This window comes from Corvus brachyrhynchos, unplaced genomic scaffold (assembly GCF_000691975.1).
Source record: "Corvus brachyrhynchos isolate BGI_N302 unplaced genomic scaffold, ASM69197v1 scaffold595, whole genome shotgun sequence".
Taxonomy (NCBI): Eukaryota; Metazoa; Chordata; class Aves; order Passeriformes; family Corvidae; genus Corvus; species Corvus brachyrhynchos.
The window spans coordinates 1,563,754-1,590,748 of NW_008238373.1; the positions used below are offsets into that span (position 1 = coordinate 1,563,754).

Consider the following 26,995-nt stretch of genomic DNA (forward strand, 5'->3'; position numbering starts at 1 on the left):
ATTGTTTGCTTTTCAATATGTACTTAAAAAATATTTGTATTTCAGCCTACAACTCATCTGTAAAATTTTAAGGAACAGGAATTGTCCAAGTTAATTTTAATGGCAAAGTTTTATTCAGGAATAAATGTAAGCATGATCTCAACCTGAAAAGAAGCAATTAACTGAGTTTACAGAATTGTAAGGGCTTGTGGTTTGGCACTTAGACATGTGTTGTTGAATTGACCATTACAGGGTGAGTGCTGACTCTTCACTGATGTTGCCAATTACTCTTAATGTGGAAAATCTACTTTGTTTTTCTACATTGTGTTTTCTTTTTCAAAGTGATCATTAATGATGTGAAATGCACCAGAATGACCACACCAGCAACTGAAGTTCTTTTAATCCTTAGTGGAAAAAATAGAACAAAAATGACAGATGAGCTGATTTAAAGGTTGCAGCTCAAATTGCCAAGAGACTAATCCTGTACTTGGTTCTTGCACTGATTTCTTCGATGCCCTTTTGGCAAACACTTGATTTCTCTGTTCTGTAATATTCAACATGCTAATAGTAAATCATGCTGTTGTCTCCTGAAGGAAAAAGAACAGTATGAGTTTTCCAGTCTTTTCACAATGAAATGTGTGTTATTCACAAACACTGATTTCATCTTCAAGTCATCCCTTGAATAATTTTCTTCTAGATGTGTCAGAAAAGTAGATAATAAGAGTAGATAATGTATTTAGACATCATCCTCATGTTCCTTTACAGTACCTTTATTCCTGAGTGTTGCTTATTTATTTTTCTCACAGCTGCAAAGCAGCTGAATTTGGCTGGAGTCACTTTATTCGGATGGTTGCCCCAGCAGAGACACTGCAGCCACTCTAGAATGCTTGACCTCGACACTCACATTGCCCTGCTCCAGCTCATTTAGGCGGTCTGTTGAAGTAGTTTGGTACTGCACTTAGACATCAGGAATTACATTAAAGCCAAAAATATATATGACTAGATCTACTTTTATAATGAAAAAAGACTACCTTGGTATTTACATCCTCCTGTGATTTTTCAGTTTCAGTTCTCACCATTTATGGTCTTTTCACTTAACTGGTGCAACTAATTTGTAACTAGATGCCCATTAGCGTCCATGAAAACTGTGGTCACTGATCCAGTGAAAGAAAAAGGGAGGGCTCAGTAGCACAACATCTGTTTATGCTTGTTCCAGTTTTCCCTCCTTTGCTTTGTACTCAAATCTCTCTCCAGCAGCTGCTATACTAATAATGACCTTGATAATACACAGGACTTGCTTGAAAGAGTTAAAAGAAAAATGTTAGGATTTTTATTTGAGCTTATGAAAGTTTACTTGAAAAATTGTTCAGTTCCCTGTTTTCCCTTTCCCCAGTTATATGCAGAAAGGTAGCAGCAAAGAGCAGGAGCCAGACAAGATGTTCTAAACAATTGCCATTTGGGAAACAGCACTAGGGAACTGCACTAGGGAGGTACTTCCAGAGATTGCTAACAGAGAAAAGAGTCTCTTATGAGAAGAAATAAAGAAGGGAATGAAAAGGTCATGCTTATCTTTGCAGTCTCTGCATTAATCTAAACTTGGGGAAGTGCAAGAAGAGTAGAATGTTCCCCTTTATAATCTTAAAAAAAACAAGCAACCCAAAACCGAAATAAAATAATTTATATTGCCTGCACACATACCATACCCCTCATGTTGGGAAACCAGGGACACTAGACACTGTAATTTTTCATATACCTAATAGAAATTCTGGCACATTTTATTTGATAGCAAACCTCATGAGCCTTTGTCAATTCTAGTGTAACTAACTTCCCAGCTTACTTCTACTGGGTGAATTTGATCTGAGCTTGTCAGATCCTGTAACATTTCAATGGAATAATGACGTTTATCTCAGATGAACAAAAAGAAAGTAAAACAAAGTTCTGTTTGAGAATGGAAAATATCAGAATTTACAGACACTTTTTTAAAAATAGTAACATTGTGATACTCATGCAAAAAATGTGGGTCAGGTTTCCTATAATTACATACAACATAGGTGGTACTTACCTGTGTGTGGTAATCACTGGGCTTCGAGCCACTCTTGAGGTTCCAGGAGTGCAATGCTAAATGTTCATGTGAAGAGGCTGTTTTATTTGCCCAAAGCCTTTAGAGAGATTTTGTAAATGGTGAACAGAGGTGTACTGACTACAATTCAATTGTGACAGGATGTATCAGATTTAATGGATTTCATGTTTTTTCCACTGAAGCTTCTTCCAGATTAGTATAATCTATTATCCTGTATAGACTGTGTGTGTTAGGAGTGTTTTTGAAGAGCACAGAGACCTGCAGGGCCACCTGGAGTGAGCTGTTTTTCTACAAATGTGCCAGTACTCTTTGAACAGTCTCATTTCCCTGTAGTCACTCTTGAAAGTGATTAATATGTTCCTAGTTTGGCCATTTTATTTCCTCTCTTGTAGATAGGTGGTAGGCTACATCTGTACTCATTTTCAATTTTCTTTGAAGGAGCAGTCATTTCTTCTGATCTTTTTGGTAGTGTGGCATCTGGTTAAAAATGAAAATTTTTTTACATTTATAGGGAAGATACAAAGTTTGTGACTGGTATTGATGCAAAGTATGTTATCAGTGTCATGATGCAAAGTATGTTATCATGGTATTAGTTACAAAGTTCTTCCTTCACACAAGCAAATAGGTCAAACTACTACAACTGTTCCATCATGCTAAGCATGTCTAAATAAAATTTGTTATTGCCTTGAGGAGGCATTATTTTGCAAGATTTCATAAAAAATAGTTTCTGGTTTTTCACTCTAGCAATTAAGAAATTTTATAAACGTTTCGGTTACCTGGGAAATATAAATGAGTTGTGTCTGCTTAATTTATAAATAAATGTCCATCTTGAAGTAATGGGTAAAGAAGACAAGTATGGAATTTGCTGCTATCTAGCATAATTTTTTGTACAATAAAATGGTTGTAAAAATAAAATGATAGTACTAGGTATTGGTATGACAAAATGCATGTGTTCTGTAAAGTTGTTGCTGTCAGCAACCTGTTTGATATTGTCAATAGCATACTGACTCAAAATAGATCTCTTTTGGTTCTTATTAGGCTTTGAGCCACTATACTTACTGAGAGGTGTCCCTGACCATGTCAGCAGGGTTGGAACTAGATGAAATTTAGGTCTCTTCCTACCCAAACCATACTATAATTCTATGATTCAAATATAACTTGTGTGACATACACATTTTCTGTATAAAACAGAACTCTATTGATGGTTCCTTCTCTCTGGTTAAAAACAAGGCACCAACTGAGCTTTTAAATTTAGTTTTTCTTAATACTAATTCTGGTTCCATGGTGATGACTTCAAAGATATTTATTTTAATAGGAAATAATTACTGCCTTTAATATCAAATTCTCCAGATTCTACTCAGAATTATTTTCACTATTAAGTATAATACCTTCACATGACATTCACTCCTTCATCCTTTGTTTTAACCATTAAAGGTGAAATTCCAACCTCTGCACAAAGTTGGAGGTTGTATTTTTAACTCCAATGAAACAAGATTTAACTAGGTGCCTTTTAAAATAGTATTAGGTGTAACATGGCCTTTAAGCTACATCTCAGGCTAAAATCCAAAATCTAGTTTATAAAATGTGTCTGATATCCAGTTAGATTTGAAAAATTGAAACAAACCAACAATCAGCATATTCTTTACAATTCAGTAGGCAGCATGGGCTTTATTTCACTGAGGTCTCAGAGTCTTATTGAGAGAAAAGGAAGAAAAAGTATTGACTAGAATAAAAAATACTGATTAAAAAAATATGTCTGAACAAGCCTACTGAGATAACAGCTTAATGTTAAAACTGTTACCTGATCAAGATAATAGAAGCTGAAACGTCATTAATCTTTAAGTAATTTCATTGGAAAGGACTTCAGATGCTCTGTTGCACCATTTGAAGGAAGATTTTAATTCTGTCACAGAACAAGTTAGGCCTTAAATCTAAATTGCACAATTGAAATCTTTACCCATGAAGTTATGTCAAAGTACACAGCTTTGTCATAAATCTATAGATAAGATGAGCTATTGAAAAGTCATACTTGCTTCTCCTCAGTGATTTATAAGGTCTGAAAAGCTTTATAATCAGTTTTTAGAATGAAATCCCAAATCAGGCATTTTTCCTTAGTTTTCTTCGAAAATTCTCCACATTGTTTTTCTAAGGAACTTAGTCTTCCTAAAGTGTGTATTTCCTTCTGGGTGTTGTACCTATATCTTTTCCTTGATGTTGCCACTCAGAATACGGAAGAAATATTTTAGCATAAGGCAAATATAGGTAAAGGCTATATTAACTCCTTATTGATGCATCAGATTTTAAAAATAACAGGCTTCAGATCCCAAATCCTGCTGATTTGAAAATATCATCTGTTCCCCATCCTGTCTGCTTGTATTGCAACTCTTTAAACAAGTAGCAGTGTGGTCAGAGACTATTATGTTACTGACTGTTAATAACAACAAACATATATTGACTTAGCTGAGGATGAAAGCACAAATGAGGACTCCAAGAAAAATTATGCTCTTTTAGGGAGAACTCTGATAACATTTAGAAATAAAGCTAATTATTTAATTGCATAAATTGAATTATAATGACCTTCTTAATAAAATATTTTATCTCATTTCTACTAAAGTTACTAGGAAATTTTATGGTTTTCTTACTGTTTGACAGCCTCCTTCTGAACCTTTGGGACCATACCAAGTTTTGGAGGTTTAAGAGGAGGAACATTTACTAATTCCCAATTCACACTGGCATAATTAATTAAAAGCAGCTAAAGAACTGTCTAGAGACTTCATTAGATTTCAGCTTCTTTGTTTGCCAAAGAACTGTGTTATATAGTAATGAAGAATGCAAGTAGGTGGAAGTGAGATTTTAAATCTGGCCAACTTAATTGAATAAAAGCAGTTGAAATCCTATTTCATCTTGCCGACAGCTGCTGCAGCTATTTATAGTCAAGTAAACAAAAATGTTTTGATATTTACATGTCATATGTAGTATTTGGTGACTGGAAGGTTAGTGTGAGGCCCTCTTGATTTTGTTAGTAATTGACCTGAGGAGAGTTTTAAGTTTTTCCGTAGCACATGTGGATAAATACTGCTCTGTGCACAGGGGCACAGTGATGGTCCAAGATCAGGCACATTTACTATGCAAAGGACATTGCTTGCCATTTCATCTTGGACAGAATAATATTTCCTAGGCACTCTCTCATTTTTTTCAATACATCCTTCCCTCTTTTTCTTCCTTCTCTACTCCTCTACTATCTTCTCCTCCTTTTTATTTTTTTTTTGTTTGTTTGTTTTTAATCTCCATGGTTCATGCTCCAATTTTACGGCATAAAATCCTCTGGTTCTCACTTATTTATGGCTGGTGGTTGGATCTAATTAATGTGTACTTCTCCATTCAGATGTTCTCCCTCTAATGTCTCTCCCTTTTTCTAATTTCACTGGTTGCATTCAGTCATCTACTCAAATTCCACAAATTATCAGGATCTTAATTGTTTTTGTGGTGGGGTGGGTGACAACAGCCATGTCGACTCTGGTTTTGTAGCTGCAATACCTCATTTAGCTTCAGAACAGTTGGAACCACAAAGTATAAAATACCTAGTGTCAATAGAATTTAATTTTTACAGGTGATAAAAAATTACTTTTCTCACTAAAGCTGAGGCTCAAATTAATTAAAAAAAAATCCAAGCCATAAAAAGAGTCTATTCACCTCAGTTAGGCATGCAGAAATTATTACAAGTAATTTACACTTCCTTTTGAAAATTTGCTTCCTGATTACTGTCTACTTTATGGTAATACTTCAGTTAAACTGGAAAACTTAACCTTTTAATAGCCTTTAAGTTTATTAGAAATGTGAAATATTTGCCTCTTGAAATTTTGGAATTATTTACATCATCAAATATAACCACTAGCATGAAAGAAAACAAGCAAAAATGTGAGAAGCAACATTATATCATGGTAACTGTGGAACAGAATCATAGACCTTTTAAGGTTTGAAAAGACTCTAAGATCATTGTGTCCAACCATTAACCCAGCACGGCCAAGTCCATCACTAAACCGTGTCCATAACCATGCCATGGTTTAGTTGATGAGGAGGTGTTAGGTCATAGGTTGGACTTGATGATCTCGAAGGTCTTTTCCAACCTAGTTAATTCTGTGAGTCTGATTCACACTCTTCTGTAGATAATTTGGGATTATCCTGAACAGTCCAGGACCTATTAAACACAGTTACTGTGGGTAACCCCCCTTCAGTGTAATATTATTACTTCATTGTAATATTACATTATTCAGTGTAATCACTGATCTGCTGTGCCTAACCTTTATTCCCTCCTTTCTACCTATTGCTTTTCTCATGATCTGCTTAATACCTTTAGAAAACCTTTGGGGAAATCATGCCAAGAGATTCCTGGGAATGCAAGATAATATGTTAACCAGATTTTCATAACCTTATATGTCTTCTAATTCTACATAGGAACACTAACAGAGTTGTATCCAGCAACAAAAGTCATCCTGAATCTTCCTTTTTTGTTGCATTTATCTTTATTTTCATTCCTTCTATCCTTTATTATAGTTCCTATCATGCTGTCTGTATGGGTGTCTGATTTGCACATCATTTTTTCTCCCAGATTTCCCCTGGATGTCTTTCTAAAACCTAAGGACATATTTTCCAACTTTTTTCCTTTAGTACTGAGGGTGATTAAATGATAAGTGGCACACTACAGCTAACAGTTCAGCCATTTAATATTTTACTGGCTATAAAATGCAGATTGACCGTTATTTTGAACCAGATACTTCTGTTCATTTTATCAATTTATTTTAAGGCCTTTGATAGCTTTTGCTGCTGCTGTTGTCTTCAGTCCCATCTTTTCCTTCTACATTTAGATTCTGTCACTAGAGAAGAAATAGGTCATTCATTGAAGCCTCTTCTCTTTTTGTGGGGGAAAAAGGCACTTACGAAAGTTTTCATTGAGCTATTTTTGCTAGTTAATATCTGTCAGTATTTCTGTATTTTTAATAGCAGAGTTTGTCTGGCTGAACTGATAGTTCTCTACAATTATCTGTGTAAATCCCTTGCAAAGGGGAGAAGTGAGCACTGGGAGTGGGAGTAATGATAATAGGAACACAGAATGGTGTAAAGTGGACTTTTGCAACATTGGAAATTTTGCTCCTTCATTTTGATGAGGACAGTGAACTATATTTTATTTGCCAACCAAACTACTATAAATAATGGACAAAGAAAACTCTCTAAAAGTGATCCTGTTTTTAATAACTGCCTTGAGGATTCTTGTGTATGTACATCCCAGATAATTGTATCTGATCACATGGGGAGTGACATGTTATTCTCCGGAAAAGCCACCCCCATATTCTTTGTTGTTACTGTTCCTGAGCTTTGATGGCATTTTTCCTTGATGTGTGTCTCAATGACAACAATTATAAAGCTGCTAACTCCTGGTGGACTTTAAAATCAGAGCACTCTTCCCATAGAAAAAAATACATTATTTTCAGTACTTTATGCTCTCAGTTTGCTGGAGGTATGAAAATTGTTATAAAGAAATTGTATTGTTCTTTATTGAATTGAGTGCAGTGAAAGAGGCAGTTATTTTTCTAGCTGTGGCTGCTGTGTGTTCTTTTGTGTTTTCTGAACTGCCTGGTCATAAGTGGGTGTTCTGTGATTATGATAGCAATGCATGGCAATGACACAAAGTTAATGGTTGGTGCAATAGCAAGTCATATCAAAACAGAGACTAAAAAAAGTGTCATGATTCATCTTGACCAGAAGTAATCACTGAGAGATTTAGTGCTACCTACTGCTTACCCTCACCCAACTTCAGAATCTCCACTCTAGCTGATGTCCCTCTGACTCGACAATATTATCTTCTGTAGTCCCTTCAGGAACAAATATTTTGTGCACTGAAAAAGCCTGTGCTTACTTTTCATATTTGCTGGCCACAAATCCAAGTGGTGCACCAACCACACTGGTTATCCACATGCCCCAGATGTCCCAAGCCTTAAAGACGGGTCTCCTCCTTTACAACCCTATCCCAGATATAAAACTGTCTATGGCAGTGCTGATTGGTCACATGCTTGGACTGTGCTTTTGTAAATGCTGCAGTGCTTGTGGTGTCCAAGCAGAGCTGACTGAGAGGGAGAGCTGTGCCTTCCCTTGAGTGTGACAAAGAAGGGGAGAAGCAATGGCACTGTGGTGTGGCCAAGAAAGCACACCATCCCACGGGGCACCAGATCTTAGGGAACCGTGACGTAAAATACATTTCCTGGCTAATACTAACATGCACAGATTCTTAGGTGTCATGTGCAGAATGAATCACATACTTCCCCACCGAGCATTTGCAGCCAAACAATTTGGTCACAGGTCTGCAGACTCAGCTGCTGGAGGCGAGAAAAGTAGGAAGATCTGGTGTGCTAGCAGCAACTGGCAAGCAGTATACAAGAAAACCTGAAATAGAAGCATAATAATTATAATACTGAGTAGAAGTAGTCTGTGTCCAGTATTTTGGGTCTTTTACAGATGCTTGAAACTGTGGAACAAGATTTCAACTGGGAGAATTCTCAAAAGTAGTGTATTTGCAGTAATTGGATTTTTTGTAAATATTTTTTTTTGTCTTTAGCAGGTTTGCTCAAAAGGGTGCACATATGACTTCAAATATTAGCTGAGAGTTTCGTACTGGAGGAGGGAATGAGTGAAGTGTTCGGAAATGTCTTATGGAGTAAGTTCAGAGAGTCATTAGGGAAAACAAGACACACAGATTTTGATTTTCTCTATTTCTCCTTAAGGAAGCATGGGAATCAAAGCTTAAACCAAAAAGTTGCAGTTTCAGAGGTAGAGCCAGATGGAAAAACAGGAAGCCCATACTTCAAAGGAGTTTGTATTTCACCCTTCTATCATTTCAATTTAAAGAGACAAGAGATATCGGTATATAGAAAAGCAAAAATCTGTGATTTCTACAAAATTGAAAATAGAAAAATTAAAGAATAGTAATAGTGAAATTGAGGAAAAGGTTTAAAAAAGCTGACTTTCATTGGTAGGTACAGAGGTAGATTCCGCCACTGGAATGCTTGATTGCTGGTGTGATATTGATAGGTACTTTAAAAAATTGAGGTGGGAGATGACAGGGAAACTATAAAGGGAATTTTAAACATTATCAGGCCAATTTTCATGACTGTATTGATGCCACCTAAAAACAGAGACTAGACAAGAATAAGGGAATAAAATAGGTATTTATTTGAAGGGCCTTCAAGGTACATCCTGGAGAATTAAAAGGCTACGCCCAAGATGGACCTTGGGTCACGAGTTCTTCACACTTGTATAAATTTGGTCCATTTGCATATCAGGATCAATTCTCCAATTACAACTGTAGTTAATGATGTAATTACCCCAAGTTTACCCTCCTCTTCAGAGGCCTTAGTTTACATGTTTTGGGGCCTGGGACTATCTAGGTGTTCTTGGAGAGCAAACCTAGAGAGGCTTTGTTATGTCTAACTAGCATAAGAGAACAGTAGTTAACAGGCCACAAGAAACTTCAGTTACACACTAGGCAGTACAGGATTTGAAAAATATAAAAGTTAAAACCTAAGGCATCACTGTCCTGAATGAACTGTGACCAAATCTAGTTACCAAATTGTGCCATGTTCTGTTTTGCCTGGTAGTTAAGTTTACCTGTTGGTTACAGCTTGGATGGATTTCCTCCAGCCTCTGTAGCGGCATGTTTCCTGTTCACCAAACAAACACCACAAACAAATATTCCAGAGGTGAAGTTATAGCACATCTCAGTGCCAGCACCTCACTCTTCATTTGTTTGTTTCTTGAGACCTCATGTTTCAGCTCCAATTATTTTTTATTATTTTTGGTCAACATGAAAGCTTTGGTTGTCACCTCAAGTCATTGCATTTTGACATGTTGGGGGTCTGCCTTTCAAGATACAAATTTATTAAGAGAATAAAAGCAGACTTTAATAGGACATAACAACAGTTAATGTGTAGTCAGCTGAAATGCAGTGGGAAACAACCACATAAAAAACTTAACAGGCAATACTTAAAAAGTTTTCAAATGGAGGGTTTGTGTGTTGCTAGCAGGGAGATGCAGCTTATTTTTCAAGGACCTCTTTTTTTTCCCTCCAATTTGATAATTCCTTTTTTTTTTTTTGCTTTTTCATTTCCTGTGAGTGAATAAAGGTTTTTACTTTGTTTTTGGTTTGTTCTTTCCAGAAACCATAGGCCAGCTTCCCCTTTCCTTCAGTCTTTCATGGTGACATGACTTCTGTTCGTCTTATCTGGATAAAAGTATTTCAGATTTAGGTCAGTCCCCATTCACCTTGTGAGCACAAAAGGCAAGACTGTTAGTGTGTCCCTATAACGGAGTAATGAAGAAAACACTCTTGGATCAGGCATGAGAAGCAGGACATGGTGATTATGTGGATGATTATGATCAGATTTGTTGCTAATACAGTATCTAAATCTTGTCAATACAGTATTTAAATACCAACTGTATAACCTAGTACAGTGGATTATAGTATAATCAGGTTGTGGTCCTTCCTGTTGAGTCAGTAAGACTCCCTTTCTAAACTCCTCTGAGAAGTAACTTCTCTAAGACTAAACTTCTTTGAGAAGTCTGAGCATGGCTGAGTCCACTTAGTCTCAGATTTATTCAACAGTTGATGTTTAAAGGCTTATAATATAAGCAGGTTCGGCTAGAAATGTACAGGTTTGCAGTCTTTGGTCTTGCAGAATTCACAGTTACAAAGCTACTCTAGGATTTTATCTCTGCATTTGACTGGACCTTAGGGCATTTTGCTCACCTTCCAAAATGTTCCTCACCTTCGGCTGGATGTTCTCTGCCAACGACGCTGTTGGGGGGAGTTTCCACCCAGAATTTATCTCCAGCCTTGGAAGACCAGTTTGCCCAGTGGACCAGTCTCCAGAAGCATTTTATACCTTTTTTCAGGCAGATGCAAATAAAAGTCAGTCACGAGCATCTCATCTCCCCATCCCTGTAATACACTAATCATGTGAGCATCCAGAAACTCCTCCTGAAATACTCACCTGGTGTTCTTATCTTAGGACAAACCACACTGCCCATCAGAGACAGTGGCAGAAAGGGACGTGGTGAGGGGAGGATGCAGGAAGACCCAGCTGTCTTTCTGCTGGATGTTTTTGTGAAGAAAGTAGTCAATGTTTCAGGTGTGCATCACTGTTTCTAGACTTGGGACGCACTATATGTTACACATCAGCTCAGACTGTAAGGGTGGAAATTACCATGCCTTGGGCAGATGAGGACTCATAGTCCATCTTTGATAAGTTTTCCTCCTTACCTGGTGAGTGATGCTCCTACCAAAGCCTCTGCCCTGCTAATGGCATCAGCAGGCACAGTCTAGAACAAGAAAAATCCTACCTATTTAGGTAAGAAGCTTTGTTGATAGATAACGTGGTTTGTGATTGTTGTCTTGAAATCAAGTATGAATCTCATTTTAATTGTGTTTGGGTAAGTAGTGCCTCTTCCTTCACCAACTGTTTTATCCTTCTTGAAATGACTCTCACCAAGTGCTGCTCTCCTTACAAATTCAATCCTTCAGATGGACAAAAGAGAGGTTTACGGTGTTGTGGGTGTTCAAGAATGTTTCTAGCTGTTTTATTTTCTCCTCTTTAAACACCACAGTCAGGCCAAGACAGTGAGCCTCTCCTACGCTTTATGTCAGCGTGAGAAGCAGGTTGTATTTTATTACTCTAATCCTTTGCAGCTTGTGTTCACACTGGCAATGAAATGACAGCAGGAGTGAGGCGAAAGTAAGTGATAAAGTCTTGGCATTCCACACTTACAATGAATGTGTGCTTGTGAAGTTCTGACTCATTAATTCTTTTTCCAGGCTGCTGTGTGGCTTAGCAATGCACTACAGTACTGTGATGGATTTTAGATTCGACAAATAACCCAGAATATCAAACTATTTACTGTTTCATGGAAAAGGAAGTTTTCATTTGTTTGACATTTTTGGATCCAAAAAACCCCCAAAAAACTTGCAAGTTTGGGGTTTTCACTGTTTTTTACATCAAAAAGCAATTTTAAGGACGCAAAGTGCCCCAAGTCACGTTCCTTGTAGAAAATCTGTCCACATAGAATGTAAGACAGACTCCAGAAAAGGATGTTTGAAAGTGGAGCACAATTGGAAAATAGTTTTCATTTCTCACTCCCTCAGACATTACTTCAAGGTGCTTCAGATATTGCGAGACTATAATAGTATGATACCACAAAGTGTTTTACGGACTTCAGAGTAAAAATAAATATAGATACCACATCACCTGTAGACCTGAGATGTGTAAGAGTAAATGGAATCCACACTAATCACTGAAAAGATACCCTCTAAGGGGTTTCAAAGCACAGAAACACGTTTATTCCAAAGAAAACAAGGAACATTCATCCTTTTTAATTCCCTCCTGTGGACATTATAATAAGAAACAACTTGTTCCACCAATACTACCATACCCTGCAATATAAGATGAACAAACTGTCATTACTCTATGCAATAATTATTAAAGTAAGGAGAAAACTGCACTATGTTAAAAAGAAAATATCAAAACTCAACTACCAGGGTATGTTTTTCATTCCTTAGATTTCATCAGGTTTACATTGTCCCAAAGCGTTGAAAATATCTAACTCTTGTATAACAACGTATATTAAAAATGACTGACATTTAATCTGTCAAGATCACTGTCTTGTAATGGCACAGCAGATGGCTGGGCAATATTACTTCTCACAAAAATGATTTCTGATCAATCCATGTACATGTGTTGTTCACTTCACCCACTCAGCTAAATAAAGTTCAACAGCAGAGTGAACCATGGAATTTTTAGCTTTTTCTGAGCTTTTAGCCCAGCAATTATATACACATTAAGAATCAAACCTACTTCCAAAGCGTTATTTTGATTTTATATAAAATATTTTGTATCCTGTTGAAATGCAACAGGCTCATAAAGATGTATTTCTGTCTTTCACCTGAGGCGTTCTTCTTCCATTAGCTATTGTAACTCTCAACACTTCCCTATTTTTAGCTAAAAAAATTAAAATTGGTTTGGGTAAATTTGTTTTTTGAATATTCCATTCCACTTTTCCACAGTATAATTACTAGGAAGTGTCTGGAACATTAAATCAGATAATTAATATCTTCAAAACAAGGAAGCTTCAGTCTACTCCGTTCTACCAGTTACACCTCCAGGAGCTTTGTCTTCCTCAGATTTTTTACATGGTGTCTCTGGCTGCAGTTTTTATTCATATAGCAGCTTTATAGCAGCTGACTGCTATAGCAGCTGACTTTACAGCAGCTGACTGCCATTTGAATTATACCTTCTCAGCGAGGCTATCTGGGTGTGACTGAGGATTGGGAAATAATAGTTGTGTAGATACCACATACCATTTCTGTGTGCATCTGTGTACACTTGCGATCTAAAAAAACAGTATTTTTTTTTGGTTTTGTCTGTTCCCCCAAGTTTTTGAGTTTGTATTCTGAATACATATAAACATTACTCTTTCTACCTGGCAACCATTATGTCTAAAAACATTTCTTTTAGACTTCTTTTTTCTTCTTATCTAATGTACTTTGTAGACATTTTTGATGTTCCTAATCCATGTTTGCCATTTTTCCAGATGAAATTTGCTTCTTAAGTGAAAATCCACTAACTTCATGTGCGGGAATAGCTGGGAGATATAGAAGCTGTCTGTATTTAAATTCTAGGAATTTAGGCATGTTGGGTTAGTCTGCTGCTGGCTTCATTTTCCTTTTCAAGCTCATGGGTTTGTTTCCTAAATCCTACTCTTGTACTTCATTGGCTTCTTAGTAGTTATTTTTCAGTCTGATTTTAGCAAATTGAGATGTATATCAAAGCGTTGCCTTTGTTGCCTGTAATACACTGGACAACCCCTTGCTTGGAGATTAGAAACCTCCTGAGTGCTGAGTTTCTTTCTGTGCTGTAGTTCTACTGCTGCTGTACAGAGAGCATCAGCATTAGTCCTCTACCAGCCTGGAGTGAGGTAGGAATACAGTCTTGTGCCTGTTACTCACTGGGTATAATTTTGTAACACTCAAGGTATGAGCTACAGTGGATCTTGCGTGGATATTAAAAGGGAGTATTTGTGCATTTATATTCATTTAATGCTGGAATAAATTTATTGTTTGATAGCCATAAAAAATTAAAATTAATTGTCTATTAGTTAAGGAAAGAAAAAGAGAAATTTAGATGTCCATATTAAGGCTCAGTAGCTGAAGGGACAAAGATACACCTTAGCATTGAGTCAGTGTGGATTCCAGCTGAATGAGATTGCCTGAGGTAAGAGTATAACAACCTTACTCTCCATACATAACTGGAGAAGAGATATAGGCTGCTATAGGGACTAATTCAGACCTTAAGTAACTTTAATTGGCTTCTGAAGAAGGCCAGGTCACTCTTGCATATATATGACTCAATGGTCAGGGAGAGAAGTACAAGTTCTTACTGCTACTCTACCCAACCTTGCCTGGAGTATAGGCTGTTCTGGCAGGAGCTTTCAAATAGTTTCTTCTCCAATTGTTTTCATCCCTTTTTTATGTTCTATGTTCCACTTCTGCTTGACCCATCTAGAGTCACAGAGCCGTAATACAGTTCAAGCTGAGAGGGACCTCAGGAGGACTCCAGTCCTACTCCTTGCTCAAATCAGTGTAAAGTCAAACATCTTGCCCTGAACTTTATCTGTTCAGTTCTTGAAACCCTCCAAGGATGCATATTGCACAGTGTGTCTGAGCAGCCTCTCCTGCTGCTTGGCTGAAAATCAGAACTATACCTGGTTTGGTTTATTACCATTTTCTCTTTTATTTATTTCCTCATTTATTTACTTTATTGCCCTGAAACTCAATAGAGGTTTTGGCTCCCTCATTTTGAAATCTTCTTTTAGGTATTGGAAAGGTACTTCTGGACACCTCCAAAACCTTCTTTTTTCCAGTCTGACCAAGTCCAGTTCCTGCAATCTCTCCTTATACGGTGCATGCTCCAGCCCTAGTGATCTTGGTGGACTCCCACTCGACTCACTCAAAGTTTGTTGATATTCTTCTTGTAGTGCAATGGACATGTTAATCATAACTGGACATAGTAGTCCAGATGCACTCTAAAAATAGCTGTGTAAAAGAAAATAATGTGAGCTCCTTGTGATAATGAAAAATATTACAATTCAGAATCCAGGAAGCACATGAAACAAATCTGGAGCCTATTTAGTGTATGCTAAATCAGAAGAGAATACACTCTCATCTGTGTCAGAGCTCCCTGGCAAGCCCTGTCACCCTTGTCTGAGAATGCCCTTCTCTAGAAAACTCAGCACATTTCTTCCTTTTTTTCTCTCATTCCATGAAGATACATAATATATACAAAAATAAAGCTTTTTGGAATTGGAAATAAGTTGCAATGTGAAGAACAAAGAAAAGCTTAATGAAATTAAAAGGCAGATGAATTGAAACAAAGTGAAATATTGGAGTGACTGACACACTGCAGAAAGCATTGACTCAAAATTTCTGATCCAAGGGATAATAGAATTTAGCATCTTGAAATGAATGAATAACAACAATGTATTATTATAATTAGGGCAAAGTCCAGATGGTGATTTACAGATATTGCAAGCACAAGGAACAAAGCAACTCCTTTCTTTCTATTAGAGAGATTTCTTATAGGCTCGCAACTGGGAAAAATCTAAGCAGCATTGCGGTGTTGTACATCAGGCCAGAGAGCTCACTGCCAGAGAGGGTGTGTTGTATTTTGCAACAAATATTTGGTGTCAAATAAACCTTGGAAGGGTTATGTGCTCTCAGTTAAGTACTGTCCAGATCCCCTTTTTTGTTCCTTTCACATGCTTGCTGGCTTTGGGTTAGACTAAAGATGTCCCACTGCTTCTCCTGTATCTCCTATGCAAGTCAATGTCTTCAGGTGAGCAAAGGGTGAAGGAGGGAATTTTTTGTGATGCTGAAGAAGTATGGGTAAATAAATAAGCCTTCTCATATTGAAAATAATAATGGGTGAAACACAAATGAATGTCTTTCTGTGTTTGTCAGCAAGAACACAAATGTCAGGACTCGCGTTTCTTTCTGTGTGATGATGCTTTACTGCTGGTCGGGTGCTGCAGTGGTGTTTTTAAGAGTCAGGACAAGACAAATCTGTGTTTGTCATTGCTGAATGCAGAATTATAGGCAATAGGAACAAATGAGCACTTCTTAGAGGATGAATCTGGGCATTATCGAGAGAGGTTGTGGTATCTCACTCCTTTGAGTTATTCAAAAAACACTTGGACAAGGTCCTTGGCAAGTAGCTTAAGGTGGCTCTGCTTGAGCAAGGGAGTTGGACAAGATGACCTCCACAGGCACCTTCCTACATCAACTATTCTTGTATCCTGTTATCCCTTGTTATTTTTTCCAGTAATAAGAAACTTTTGAGGAAATCTCTATCCTTTACAGCAGCTCTGATAAAGCTAGTGAGGAAGATACCATGTAATTGGAATCAACTATTTTAACATATAATCAGAAACTGTTCTGAGGAAGAAAAGCAGGCTGCACTATCAGGGTAGAAATGATAGCTGTTTTCAGCTTCAGAACAAGTGAGTGAACATTACAGCTACCTTTTAATGTCGATGTAAGTAGTGGAACTGCAGCTACAAGTGGCACACTTAAAAGCTATTTGTTAAGGAAAGTGTTTTTTTGGTTGCACCATTATATTACATAGAAAAAGACAGCTCTTTCATGATGGTAGGAATTTGATTGAGAAAACTGGGATTATCTGCAGGATATCAGGTGAATCGTAACAACAAACTCAATTGCTGAAAAGAAGTTATTTAACTTTTTAAGTTTATCTTTCTTTTTTTTCTTGAAACAGTTGAAGCTCTGCATTTGGGAACTCTGATGGCAGCACATGGCTATTTCTTTCCAATCTCAGACCATGTTCTAACATTGAAGGATGATGGCACCTTTTATCGATTCCAGGTAATATTTTCAATATGTCCTTGACTTGCATAAATGGAGGCTCAAAGGCCTTACGGAAAAGTTCATAGCTAATTTAACCATACTTTGTTTCTTACATAACCTGGTAAAGAGTAGAAATTCCCCTAAAAATAAAAAAAGGTAGACAGATTTTGTTTATAAATTGTCAGCAAAATCTTAAGATGATAATGTCCATTTTGATATCTGGAATAAAAGTGTGATAATCCTAAACGTGGAACTATCTCTCATGAAGTAAATTAATGCATTTCTTTGGAAATATAATAAACTAAGTTATCTTATTGCCTCTTATTCCTAGTCTAGTCTTAATTTGGAAAGGGGGAGATATTTTAAATAATAAGTCTATAGCAGAAATCTATAGAAAAAATGGAGGATAATATTTCTTTTTCTTCTTTTGCGACAATTTCCTTACTGGTAACTCAGTAGTATGGGAGTAGTGTGTATTCTTCTAGCAAGTGCAGACACATTTTTATGTTGATTTGTCAGTTCCATTGCATACAACAAACATGCAGATGGTTCAGAACAAGCTGGAAGCATAAACATGTACGTATGTCTATTCTGACACTTGCACATATATTATTCAGAAACCTACATAGTTGTATTTTACTATATTAAATTTCAAACTAAGGCCCTGGGAGCAGAAGTGTTGTTTTTCTGATAATGACTAGTGGGCCAGAATTTTGCAGAACAATATTGCTAATGACTTGAAACAAATATGACTGCAAAGTACCAGATTATGGATTCAACAGAAGGAATTAACTTTGCTTGTCATGTGCCACTTCTGACAATGGTGGTTGTGTTCTGTGTTACTATTTCTATTAGGTGGTATTCCTGGTATCACCAACAGCTGCTTCAAGGTCTTTTCTAGATATTTATTGCTTTGAAATTATATGATGACTCTCATTATGAAATTGAGTTTGTTAATTCTTCTCTATTACTTCTAACTGTATTAAATACTCAGAGTAAAATAACATCTAGTAGAAAAAAATCTATTGTCTTCAAGATATATATAGGTCTAAGCTTTGTCTTAAAGATTATTTAAATGAGAAGTCATCAAGAATAAAATAGTACTGAGATTGTGATCTTTAAAATGCAGAAGAAAACTGGAGGTTGGAGACCAATCATAGTTTCAAACCCTGTATTATATTAATTTCTGTACAATACTTTCACCAATATTTTGGCTTAAGTCCTATAGACCCACATAAGGGAAGAGAAAGACTCGTAATATTTGTATAAATCAAAATCCTAGCATGAATATAATTAAATATGCATAGCACAGTCTGGCAAGAAAGAGAATTATTATTGCATACATGCAAACAATATTATCCTATTTTCATATTTAAATCCTGTGAGTCATACAGTGCAAAAAACATGTTCTTCAGTGGAACAGAGAGTTAGATGTGTATATGGGTAATACTAAGAACAGGCATTCCAAGCCTCCTCCCCATGATCCTCTGTTACCTTTGATCCTGGAGAGAGTATTTGAGGGAAAAGGGGGTTTTTTAAGCTCATGAGGCTTCATTCTTCTCAGTGCTCAGTATAAAGAGGAGAGATGGCACATGATTAAAGGGGCTTGCTGATGTGCTTATGAGGTAGGTGGAAAGGAATCACGCAGTGGTTGAGGCTCCAGTTCTTGGCTTGGTGTCTGCATAAGCAGTGTCCAGAAGAACAAAATATACAAGGACTTATTTTTGCAGAGAATAGTACTTACTTACAAAAGTGCTAGCCATTGAATTCTGCACAGCTGCTGGCCTGCTTCCATCTCTAGCATGAGAAATAATCACCTCTGCTGGCATGATAGTCTGACTGAAGGAAAGTACAGACGAGAATTAGCTGCACTGTGGACCACTGAGAGTACTGCAGCTACCCTGCTGTGAGCTTTCCTCAGTGACGTCTACAGCCTACATGTTTGGACGTGAAGCTTCAGTGAGGGCTAGATTGTAAAATCTTCTCAGTTTATTTACATAAGTTAAGAATTTGCACCTATTTGACAAATGCATATGAAATAAGGTGCTTTAATCAAGTGTTTCTCAGTCTGTATCTGCAGCGTTTGGGTTGTTTGCTGTTCTGTGGTACCTTTTGCATTGCTATTCCTATGCCAACAATGTGTCTTTGCTGTTGTGACAATGCAATTGCAGCTGTTAATGTATAGGATAAGAAAATGTTCATAGTGGTGACATACTGTTAACTGGAGCTATAACAGCAAAATTTATGTGATTATAGCTTCATGTTCCCCACCAAAAGAAGGCTAGTATAAAATCTGTTACTGAACTGTTAAATTAGAAGATGAAGAGAGCATATTCAATGGGGAAGAAAGTTTGACTGCAAATGTGTGAATTTTGCACTAGAATAGATGTTCAGGTGTTGCAGCAGGGATTACTGCAACATGTATAGGACAGCGAGGCCCATGGAAAGAAACAGGGAGCGATTCTTGAGAGAAGTTTCAGAGATCTTTATTCTCCAGCTGCATGGCCGGGGTCTGCCGAAGAACTGAGCAGTCACGGGGCAACCAGGGTCCTCCTTGGGCGGGGGAACACAAAACAACCAATGGGGAACAGGACTGACCAGGGAGCAGGGAGACCCCATAGGCCGTGCCTCTCCTCCAGGGTCCCCTCCCCCCGGACCCCACGCCAGGGGTGAGGAACCCCAACATTCAGGTTCTTCACAAATTGTACCCTCTAAGTATTGGACAGGATTAGCAAATTTCTGGGTATTTTAATAGAAAGAGGAAACCATGCACCTGCCAGCACTGAAAAGTTCAGAAGCCATGCCTGCAGAGAAATTTTTGCAATATAAAGACCTAACCTACAAAAAACAGACTAGCTATAATAATGTTCTCCATGCGCTTGGTGTTTTGTTTTCCAAAGGGTGACACATTCCCACCTGTCAGTAAAATTATCTCCAGCTTGTTTTAAACCACCTTCTGTTGTATAGAAATAGCTAAAAGCAGTGGGGATTGTGCTTCATTTGGACAAATGCCCTCTTATGGGCAAAAATTATACTTTTTCAGTTATTACTCTTGCCATCAGGAGGCAAGAGTATAGTTACATCTGCTTTTTTAAATAATGTGAAATAAAAAAAATTCTGGATCATTCATTGACCTACTCAGGTGTTAATTAGGTTAGTTTCTGTGCTATCAATTTAATTCAAAGGAGCTGAATTTAAATATTAATTGCCTTATTAAGAGAGGAATTTTTTTTTATTAGGCTCAATAAGAAAAAGCAGAAACAGCTACATTGCCTTTTCCTGGTACCTTAAACCTGGGATGAAAGAAGGAGCTGAATATTTGCTCACCATCTTCCTCTACCTGAGAGCAAATAGGTAGGAGGGCCCAAATAAGAAAAGCAAGCTTTGTCTTAGAAAGCGTATCTTCTATGGGCCAGGGACTATTCATGGAGATGTTTCACTTATGTCCATACAAGTGATATTTTTTCTGTCTTGGTGAGGAATTCCTGACTTGCCCTTTCAGCTGGTAGACTTCTGTAATATCATCCTGCAGAAAAATATGCTGATTTCCTCTACAAGTCCTAAATGCATAGTGTGTCTCTTGATGTTAATAGTGAAAAATAATATTTCCTAGTATCTTTTGGTTGTAAACAAACTCCTAGGATACCCGAGAGTAGTGATAGTCACACTCCCAATTTTAAGTGAGATTAATTAATGATTTAACATAAACTAATTTTCAGAGATGAGAGTGAGGTTTTACTGTTGTTTTGTAACTTTTAAGATAAAAGGCAGAAATAACTGAGAAAAAGTGTGAAAACAGGAACAGTTTCTTGTGAAAGCATAAATCTGGTGAAGATAGCAGCAAAATTCATGGACCTTGGAAAGATGAAGGTGTGGACTTTGATGTCTTCTCCTGTTCTGCCACTGGGAACACGTTCTTGACGAGTGCATTTAACCTCTCTGGCCTTGTTTTCCCATGCCTAAATTTGGTATAAAATTATATAGCAAACACTGTAAGGATCTTGAAATAGCTTTGTTGGAAAATAGTTTAGAGTGTGAAGTGTTGTGAGTACCTCGTGTCTCAGGTGGGGTTGCACTGCTTTACGCATCTCTTTGAGTCAGCCTTATTGAGCTCGCTTCCTCTTGGCTCATTCTGGACCGATCTCTGGCCATTCTGAATGCTGAGTCTCTGGCTGAGCATCACAGCTCTTCAGCCACTCTCCAGAGCCTTTCTGGATCATCTACTGTGCCTTGAGGGAAGGATTTTATTGGCAGCCAGATTTTAGAAATGGAAAAGAAGCAGGTTGTCTTATCCTGCTTTTGGCAGATTTTCTTCAGCAATTGAAGGTGCAATAACTAATTCATTGTCTTTTCAGGTCAGGCTTCGCATATACAGGTTCTGTTAAGGTTTCTGAGGGAAGAAGTTTTCAAATCCATGTGTCTTTCTGACTGCCCCATCAGTGCTGCTTTTGATTTTTCTGACTCCTTACTCAGACACACTTTGCCCCACACTGCTTCCCATGCTCATCCTCATTTCAGGTTAGAAAAGAGGAATCACAGAGCCAAAATTTTGTTTCCAAATTCCTCAACTTCTTTTTTAATGATTGTGAGCTAACCGTGGAGCACTACTTGCTTCCTGATTGCTAGTGCTAGACTAGCAATCTTACCCTTTATCAAGAAATCATTTTTGTCAAGTGCAATGAATATAAAACAGCATGCCAGTGAATTCTGCCATCCATCATGCAAAGCATTTGAGATTGTGCATAACTACTTTTCAGCAAAGGCTTGATTTCTGCTGTTTATAAAGACTCCCTGGTGCCTGAGCGAAGAATAGCAGTAATATGTGAAGGTTTATAAGTAATTCGAATACTCCTTCCCCATCCAAGTAATTGGATTTTAAAAAATTTCGTGGAGTGGAACGGATCAGCTTCAGAGACAGCAACTCTTTTCTTATTGCTATCAACAAGGGGTAGCTGAAAGATGCTTAGTGATTTCCCTCCTCGGTAATACAGTTTAATGCATAGAAATTAATCATGTTTTATAAAAGCTGATGGGCAACACTGATTTTTACAAGTGGCTGTTTCATTAGCTCAGATATTATTATTGATTAATTTTGAGGTAGAGCCAAAGCAGATCTATTTACTTTATCACTGGATTGCTCACAGTGCATAGCAGCCACTGCTGCTAGTTGTAGAATATGTGCTGTTTTTCAGGATTTTGTTTCATATGCCTTTTTTACAGAAGGATTATGGGTTTATGTGGTTAGGTTTACCTAATGCTATTAGTGTATAACGCAACAGAACCAGTATGTGTTTGTGTGTGCAAAACCAGCTTTCTGGTTAAAAGGCATAAAGATCCTTGTGACTCTTGTTCTGAAGGCTTAAACGTATCTGCAATCACATCTGCAGTGCTAGGTAGGCCTTATTTCTCTAGCTCCTGACTTGTCCTGGATGCTGATTCAAATTACAATTAAACAAAGTGCCTCAAAAGCATACTGATAAAAACTGGCAGCATTATTTCTGCCTAGGCTGATAAACAGTACTTGAGTTTCCTTAAACTGTTCTACCACCCACCTCCCTTCAGCTATAAGTGGGATGTCATGGCAAAATGACAAGCATTCCCTCTTTAATACTTCTTCATGATGAACTGCTTCATATTTCCTTCTGAGGAAAAGTAAAATTCTTAAGTAGGAGAATTCCTTCAAGTTTTCTACACTCATGAAAGATAACCAAACCCCATCAGTATTTCATAATCTTCTCTTCGAAAATGGTGAAATGGTGACTTTGTGGTACGTTATACCGTGTCCATACCTCTCCTGGGTGAAATCTTCACTTATGGGCTTCCAGATCATGAAGCAAGGCACACAGATTGTGTAGTATTTGTGCTACAGGAATATGTGACATTGCAAAGGATGTTATAAAATGTATTTGGGTATGTGATTTGTAACAAATAGTTGAACTAAGCTTTGTTTGCATAGCCAGCTATTTAGAAGGTAATTCGTCTGAGCAAAGCCTCCCTGCATTGCTGTGGGATTTTTTTAATAGATAGATGAGAGCAGGCAGCTCTCTCCTTTGCACACATCTACTATTCGCATTCCTGACCTCATTCCATGAGACCGGAGATCTTCTTATCAGACTCTTCTTATTTCCTAATCCTTCTGTGTTGAACAAGGCAAATCTTTCTCCCATAGTCTTCATGGATAACCTCTCTAGCAAATTCTTCTCAGAGGTTGTTAAATATCTGGAGCATGAAATTGTGTGGAGACTTTTGAAACAGAAATGGAAATGTAAACTCAGCACAAGCATTATGGTCATGTGCTATGTGATTAAACTGTTTGATGTCTGTAATAAGGAACAAGGTAAACTTCAGATTAAGACCAGAATTTTATGACTGTTAAAACCAAGCAATTAGACAAGAAAATGTGGAATATTCCTTTGGAAAAACATCAGTCACTTTAACTACATGCATGTTTATTGTTGGTGCTTGTCAATTCAATCACAGCATTGCAAAAGCCCATTAATCAGAAACTGATTTTTATATCATGCTTTATTTTCAGCGTCTAGGGTTTTTAAAAGATTTTTTTCTTGATGTTTTGGATTTTCTTTCTCTTTAAATCTTAATCTGTCCCTTATCCCTATTTTTTGCCTGTTTTTAAGAGTTTCCCTTATCTCTGCACACATCAATGCCATTTCTTGCTTTGAAAGTGAATAATCGATATCTACTCTTTGAATACAACTTTATCAGCAGCTGTAGCTGCTTTTGAGCACATCTTAGGGTGATGCCATAAATCTTCACTTGCTAGTAAGAAAGTAATGTAGAACTTTGCCTTGGTCAAAATGCATAGCATCTACTGTTTTAGTAGGGTTTTACACTGCCCAGTGACCTAATATGTTTTTGAAAAATCCAAATATTAGTAAACTTTAGCTTTCAAAGATTAGAAACAAATAGCGTATTACAACTATTCACTCCAGAGAGTAAATATAGAAAGATTATAAAAGAGAAAATTTAAGCTTTTTACCTTTTCTGGAAAATACAGTTCTTCTTTTTGCTTTAATCTTCTGAAGCTCCTCTGCTTTATGTGATTTTTAAAAAATAAAAATAACTGTCCGTGTTTCAAAGGTCACTTGAATGAATATTTTTTCCATTTGTAAATTACCCTTCAGGTAACTTGCACCCCTTTAAATATCATGCAGGTATTTCAATACTTTTGATAACTCTCACCAGTTAGATAGTCATTGTTATGGAGTACTGGAGATAGAGCAGAAAGAGAAATACCAGAGGAAGCATCTCATCATAATATGTACACATGCATATAAATCACAGTCCTGAGGAACCAGGAGCCATTCTTTAGTTTGGTGAGGCTTTTTTTGCTTTTTCAGAAATAAACACAGTTTACCCACATGAAAACTCAATAAATCCTTAAGCTTTCTGTGCTGAATTTCATCAGCCTTCTAGCCTGAACTGTCTGACCTCATAAAAATATTTCCCTCCCTGATTTTTTTTTGCCCTGTGCTTTGCCCTGTAGCCTTATCTCCATGTCCAAATTAATTTTGGGCATGTTCACAGAGCTGATTGCAGGCAGAATTGAACTTTGTTCCCTCTGAGAGCCAGCTGGCTGGAGGCCAGCTCTGTCCACGTTGCAGTGCCTGAGCAGATGAGCTGTACTTCTCAGCAAGTCCCATTAAATGCATCCGAGCACCAGGCAGGCAGGGTCATGGCTTGCAGTTCAGAGACAGCTTGTGCCTGCCCAGCTCAGAGCTTTGGCCAGGAGAGCTCATGCCTGTGTGTCATTCCCTGGGCAGAAAGACCTTTATCTGCCCACCGTCTCCCTCCTTCTGGAGACTCAAACAAAGAAGGCATTTAATAATCTTCTGTGCTTATCTGTACCAGCTGTTATTTGAATCCCTTTCTTATATTGTAATGTCTGCCTTTTACTGGGGTTTCTTTTTGGCTTACCTGATCACACATCATTGAAACCTTTTAATATGGCTCATCATGTGCTTTGCTAATTAAAACTCATGTTCTGTTTTAACTTTTTTGCTTTTATCTCCCTTGCACAGGGAGGCTTAGTCTCATCCTTAGTAGCCGATGCATTATTTTCTGCTTTTTCCATGATCTCCACATTTAGGTTGCACCTTTTTATCCTTCAGAAAATCCTTGGTCATCTCTGCCTCCTAGCGAGCTAAAGTGACAACATTTCACAACACTGAAGATCATGTCCCCTTTCCCATATTCTGTTCAGTGCCCACACTGCCTTCACCACCAAAGTGCAAGTTTCAGTAAATTTAAAAGTGTTTTTTCACTAAATACTGAAAACATTATGCGGGCCACACATAGCTTTTCATTTATGTATGAAACAACAGTCCTCCTGTAACATCACTAACATATAGAATATATAGTATTTGTTCATAGCCTGTTGTGAAATGAATGCTGAAAGCAAATTTTGTGATTTTTCTCTGAGTCAGAAGATGGAATTTATTTTTTAATCTCAGCTGGGATGGGAGTATATGTAAGTTGTCAAGAGAAATCCTAAGTATTTATGAGGAGCTTTAATATGGATTTTGCAGCAAGTATGCTCAGCTTGAACCTGTAAACAGAGATTAACCTTCCTGTTAGCAGAAAAATGATGCAGCTGTGCTTTTCTTCTTGGGCCTCTCTGGAGATACATTTCATGCCTCTAAGGAAAGACTGTTCTCCCTTCCTGAGTTTGTAAACTGTATATTTCAATGATGGTGACCTTTTGGTTTATATGAATAAAAATAAAAATAAATGTATTAAATTATTTTTATAGCTGCTTCTCCAAAACATGCAGAGTACTGCAATTCATTCTTTAGGGGTTCATCTTCTTTCCATTTGTGCTAGTATGTGCTTCTACTGGTCACTTTGATTTCAGTGGCACTGTGAAGGATGGTTGATCGGAGAATTAATTATTGCTTCTCCCTTACAAAGTACAAAACAGCTTGCAAGAAACACATCTTAGCCTTTGAAGTTAGTTTGTGATAGTTCCTTTTTTATCCTTTAGCTCCTTGCTGTTGCTTGATAAGTAGCAAGTTCTAAATTGCTTCTATTAAATTTGATGCATCGGTGTTACAATGCTAAGAGATTTTTCACAATATATCTTTAATTTGACAATTGGTGTGAATGTGTCACCCTTCAGCCCTGTTGGTTTCCAGATTAACATTAAAAAATTTCTGAAAGGAAATGGGCAGCAAAGAGTTTTCCATTTTTGCAGCTGGGAGATTTTTGAGAAATAAGAAATAGAGAGTAAAGCAGAAGGTTTTCCTGAAGAAGCACCTGTGTTTTGAAATACCACTCAAACCAGTTCACACATTTAATGAGTTTTATTCAACTGCTCAAATATTATATAATTCTTTGTATCTGTGTGTATGTGTTTATACAGCCACTCAGTCACAGAATATTCTGAGTTGGAAGGGACCCACAGGGATCGTCGAGTCCAACTCTTAAGTGAATGGCCTGTACAGGGATGAGGTGTTCTGTAAAAAATCTTATAATCAGTTACATTTTAACACAAAGTTGCTATTTTAAAAATGAAGCTATTTGTATGAAAAAATCCTATACAGTATTCTTCATTTGCTAGAAGTGAGTTCTTTTAACAACACATTTAGCACAGTTTTAATAAGTTTAGTGTTGAAGTAGTTTTTGGTACTTTTTTGTCTTTCCCTTAAAAAACAAATCACATTTTAAATCACAACTGGTAAACACTTATTAAAAAGTAGACTTTGATGTCTTTGTGAAAACAAGATGTTTTTAGTGGCATTTTTAAACAAATAACACCCAGGAAAGAGTATTGAATATTAATCTATGAATGAAAACTCTCAAAAATCAAGAACTGAATGAACCTCAAAGGATCTTCTGTGTTTGTACCTTCTCAACCTGATTCTCCAGGACATGTGAGAGATGTATTTCTAGGGAAGATGTAAAAGACAACCTCACTACCTAGCCTTGTGGGTTTTGTTCCCCTAACTTCGAGAACA

At 37.2% G+C, this 26,995-nt stretch overlaps 1 protein-coding gene across 12 annotated transcripts in view; it reads left to right on the plus strand.

Moving 5' to 3' along the window:
• RGS7 (regulator of G-protein signaling 7) overlaps positions 1-26,995 on the plus strand; it is a 240,100-nt gene that overhangs the window by 138,609 nt on the left and 74,496 nt on the right. For all 12 annotated transcript variants that reach the window (XM_008635321.2, XM_008635322.2, XM_017736397.1 and 9 more), the window contains exon 4: positions 16,933-17,039. In XM_008635321.2, the coding sequence (XP_008633543.1) occupies positions 16,933-17,039 (107 nt within the window). The remainder of the gene's footprint in view (positions 1-16,932; positions 17,040-26,995) is intronic.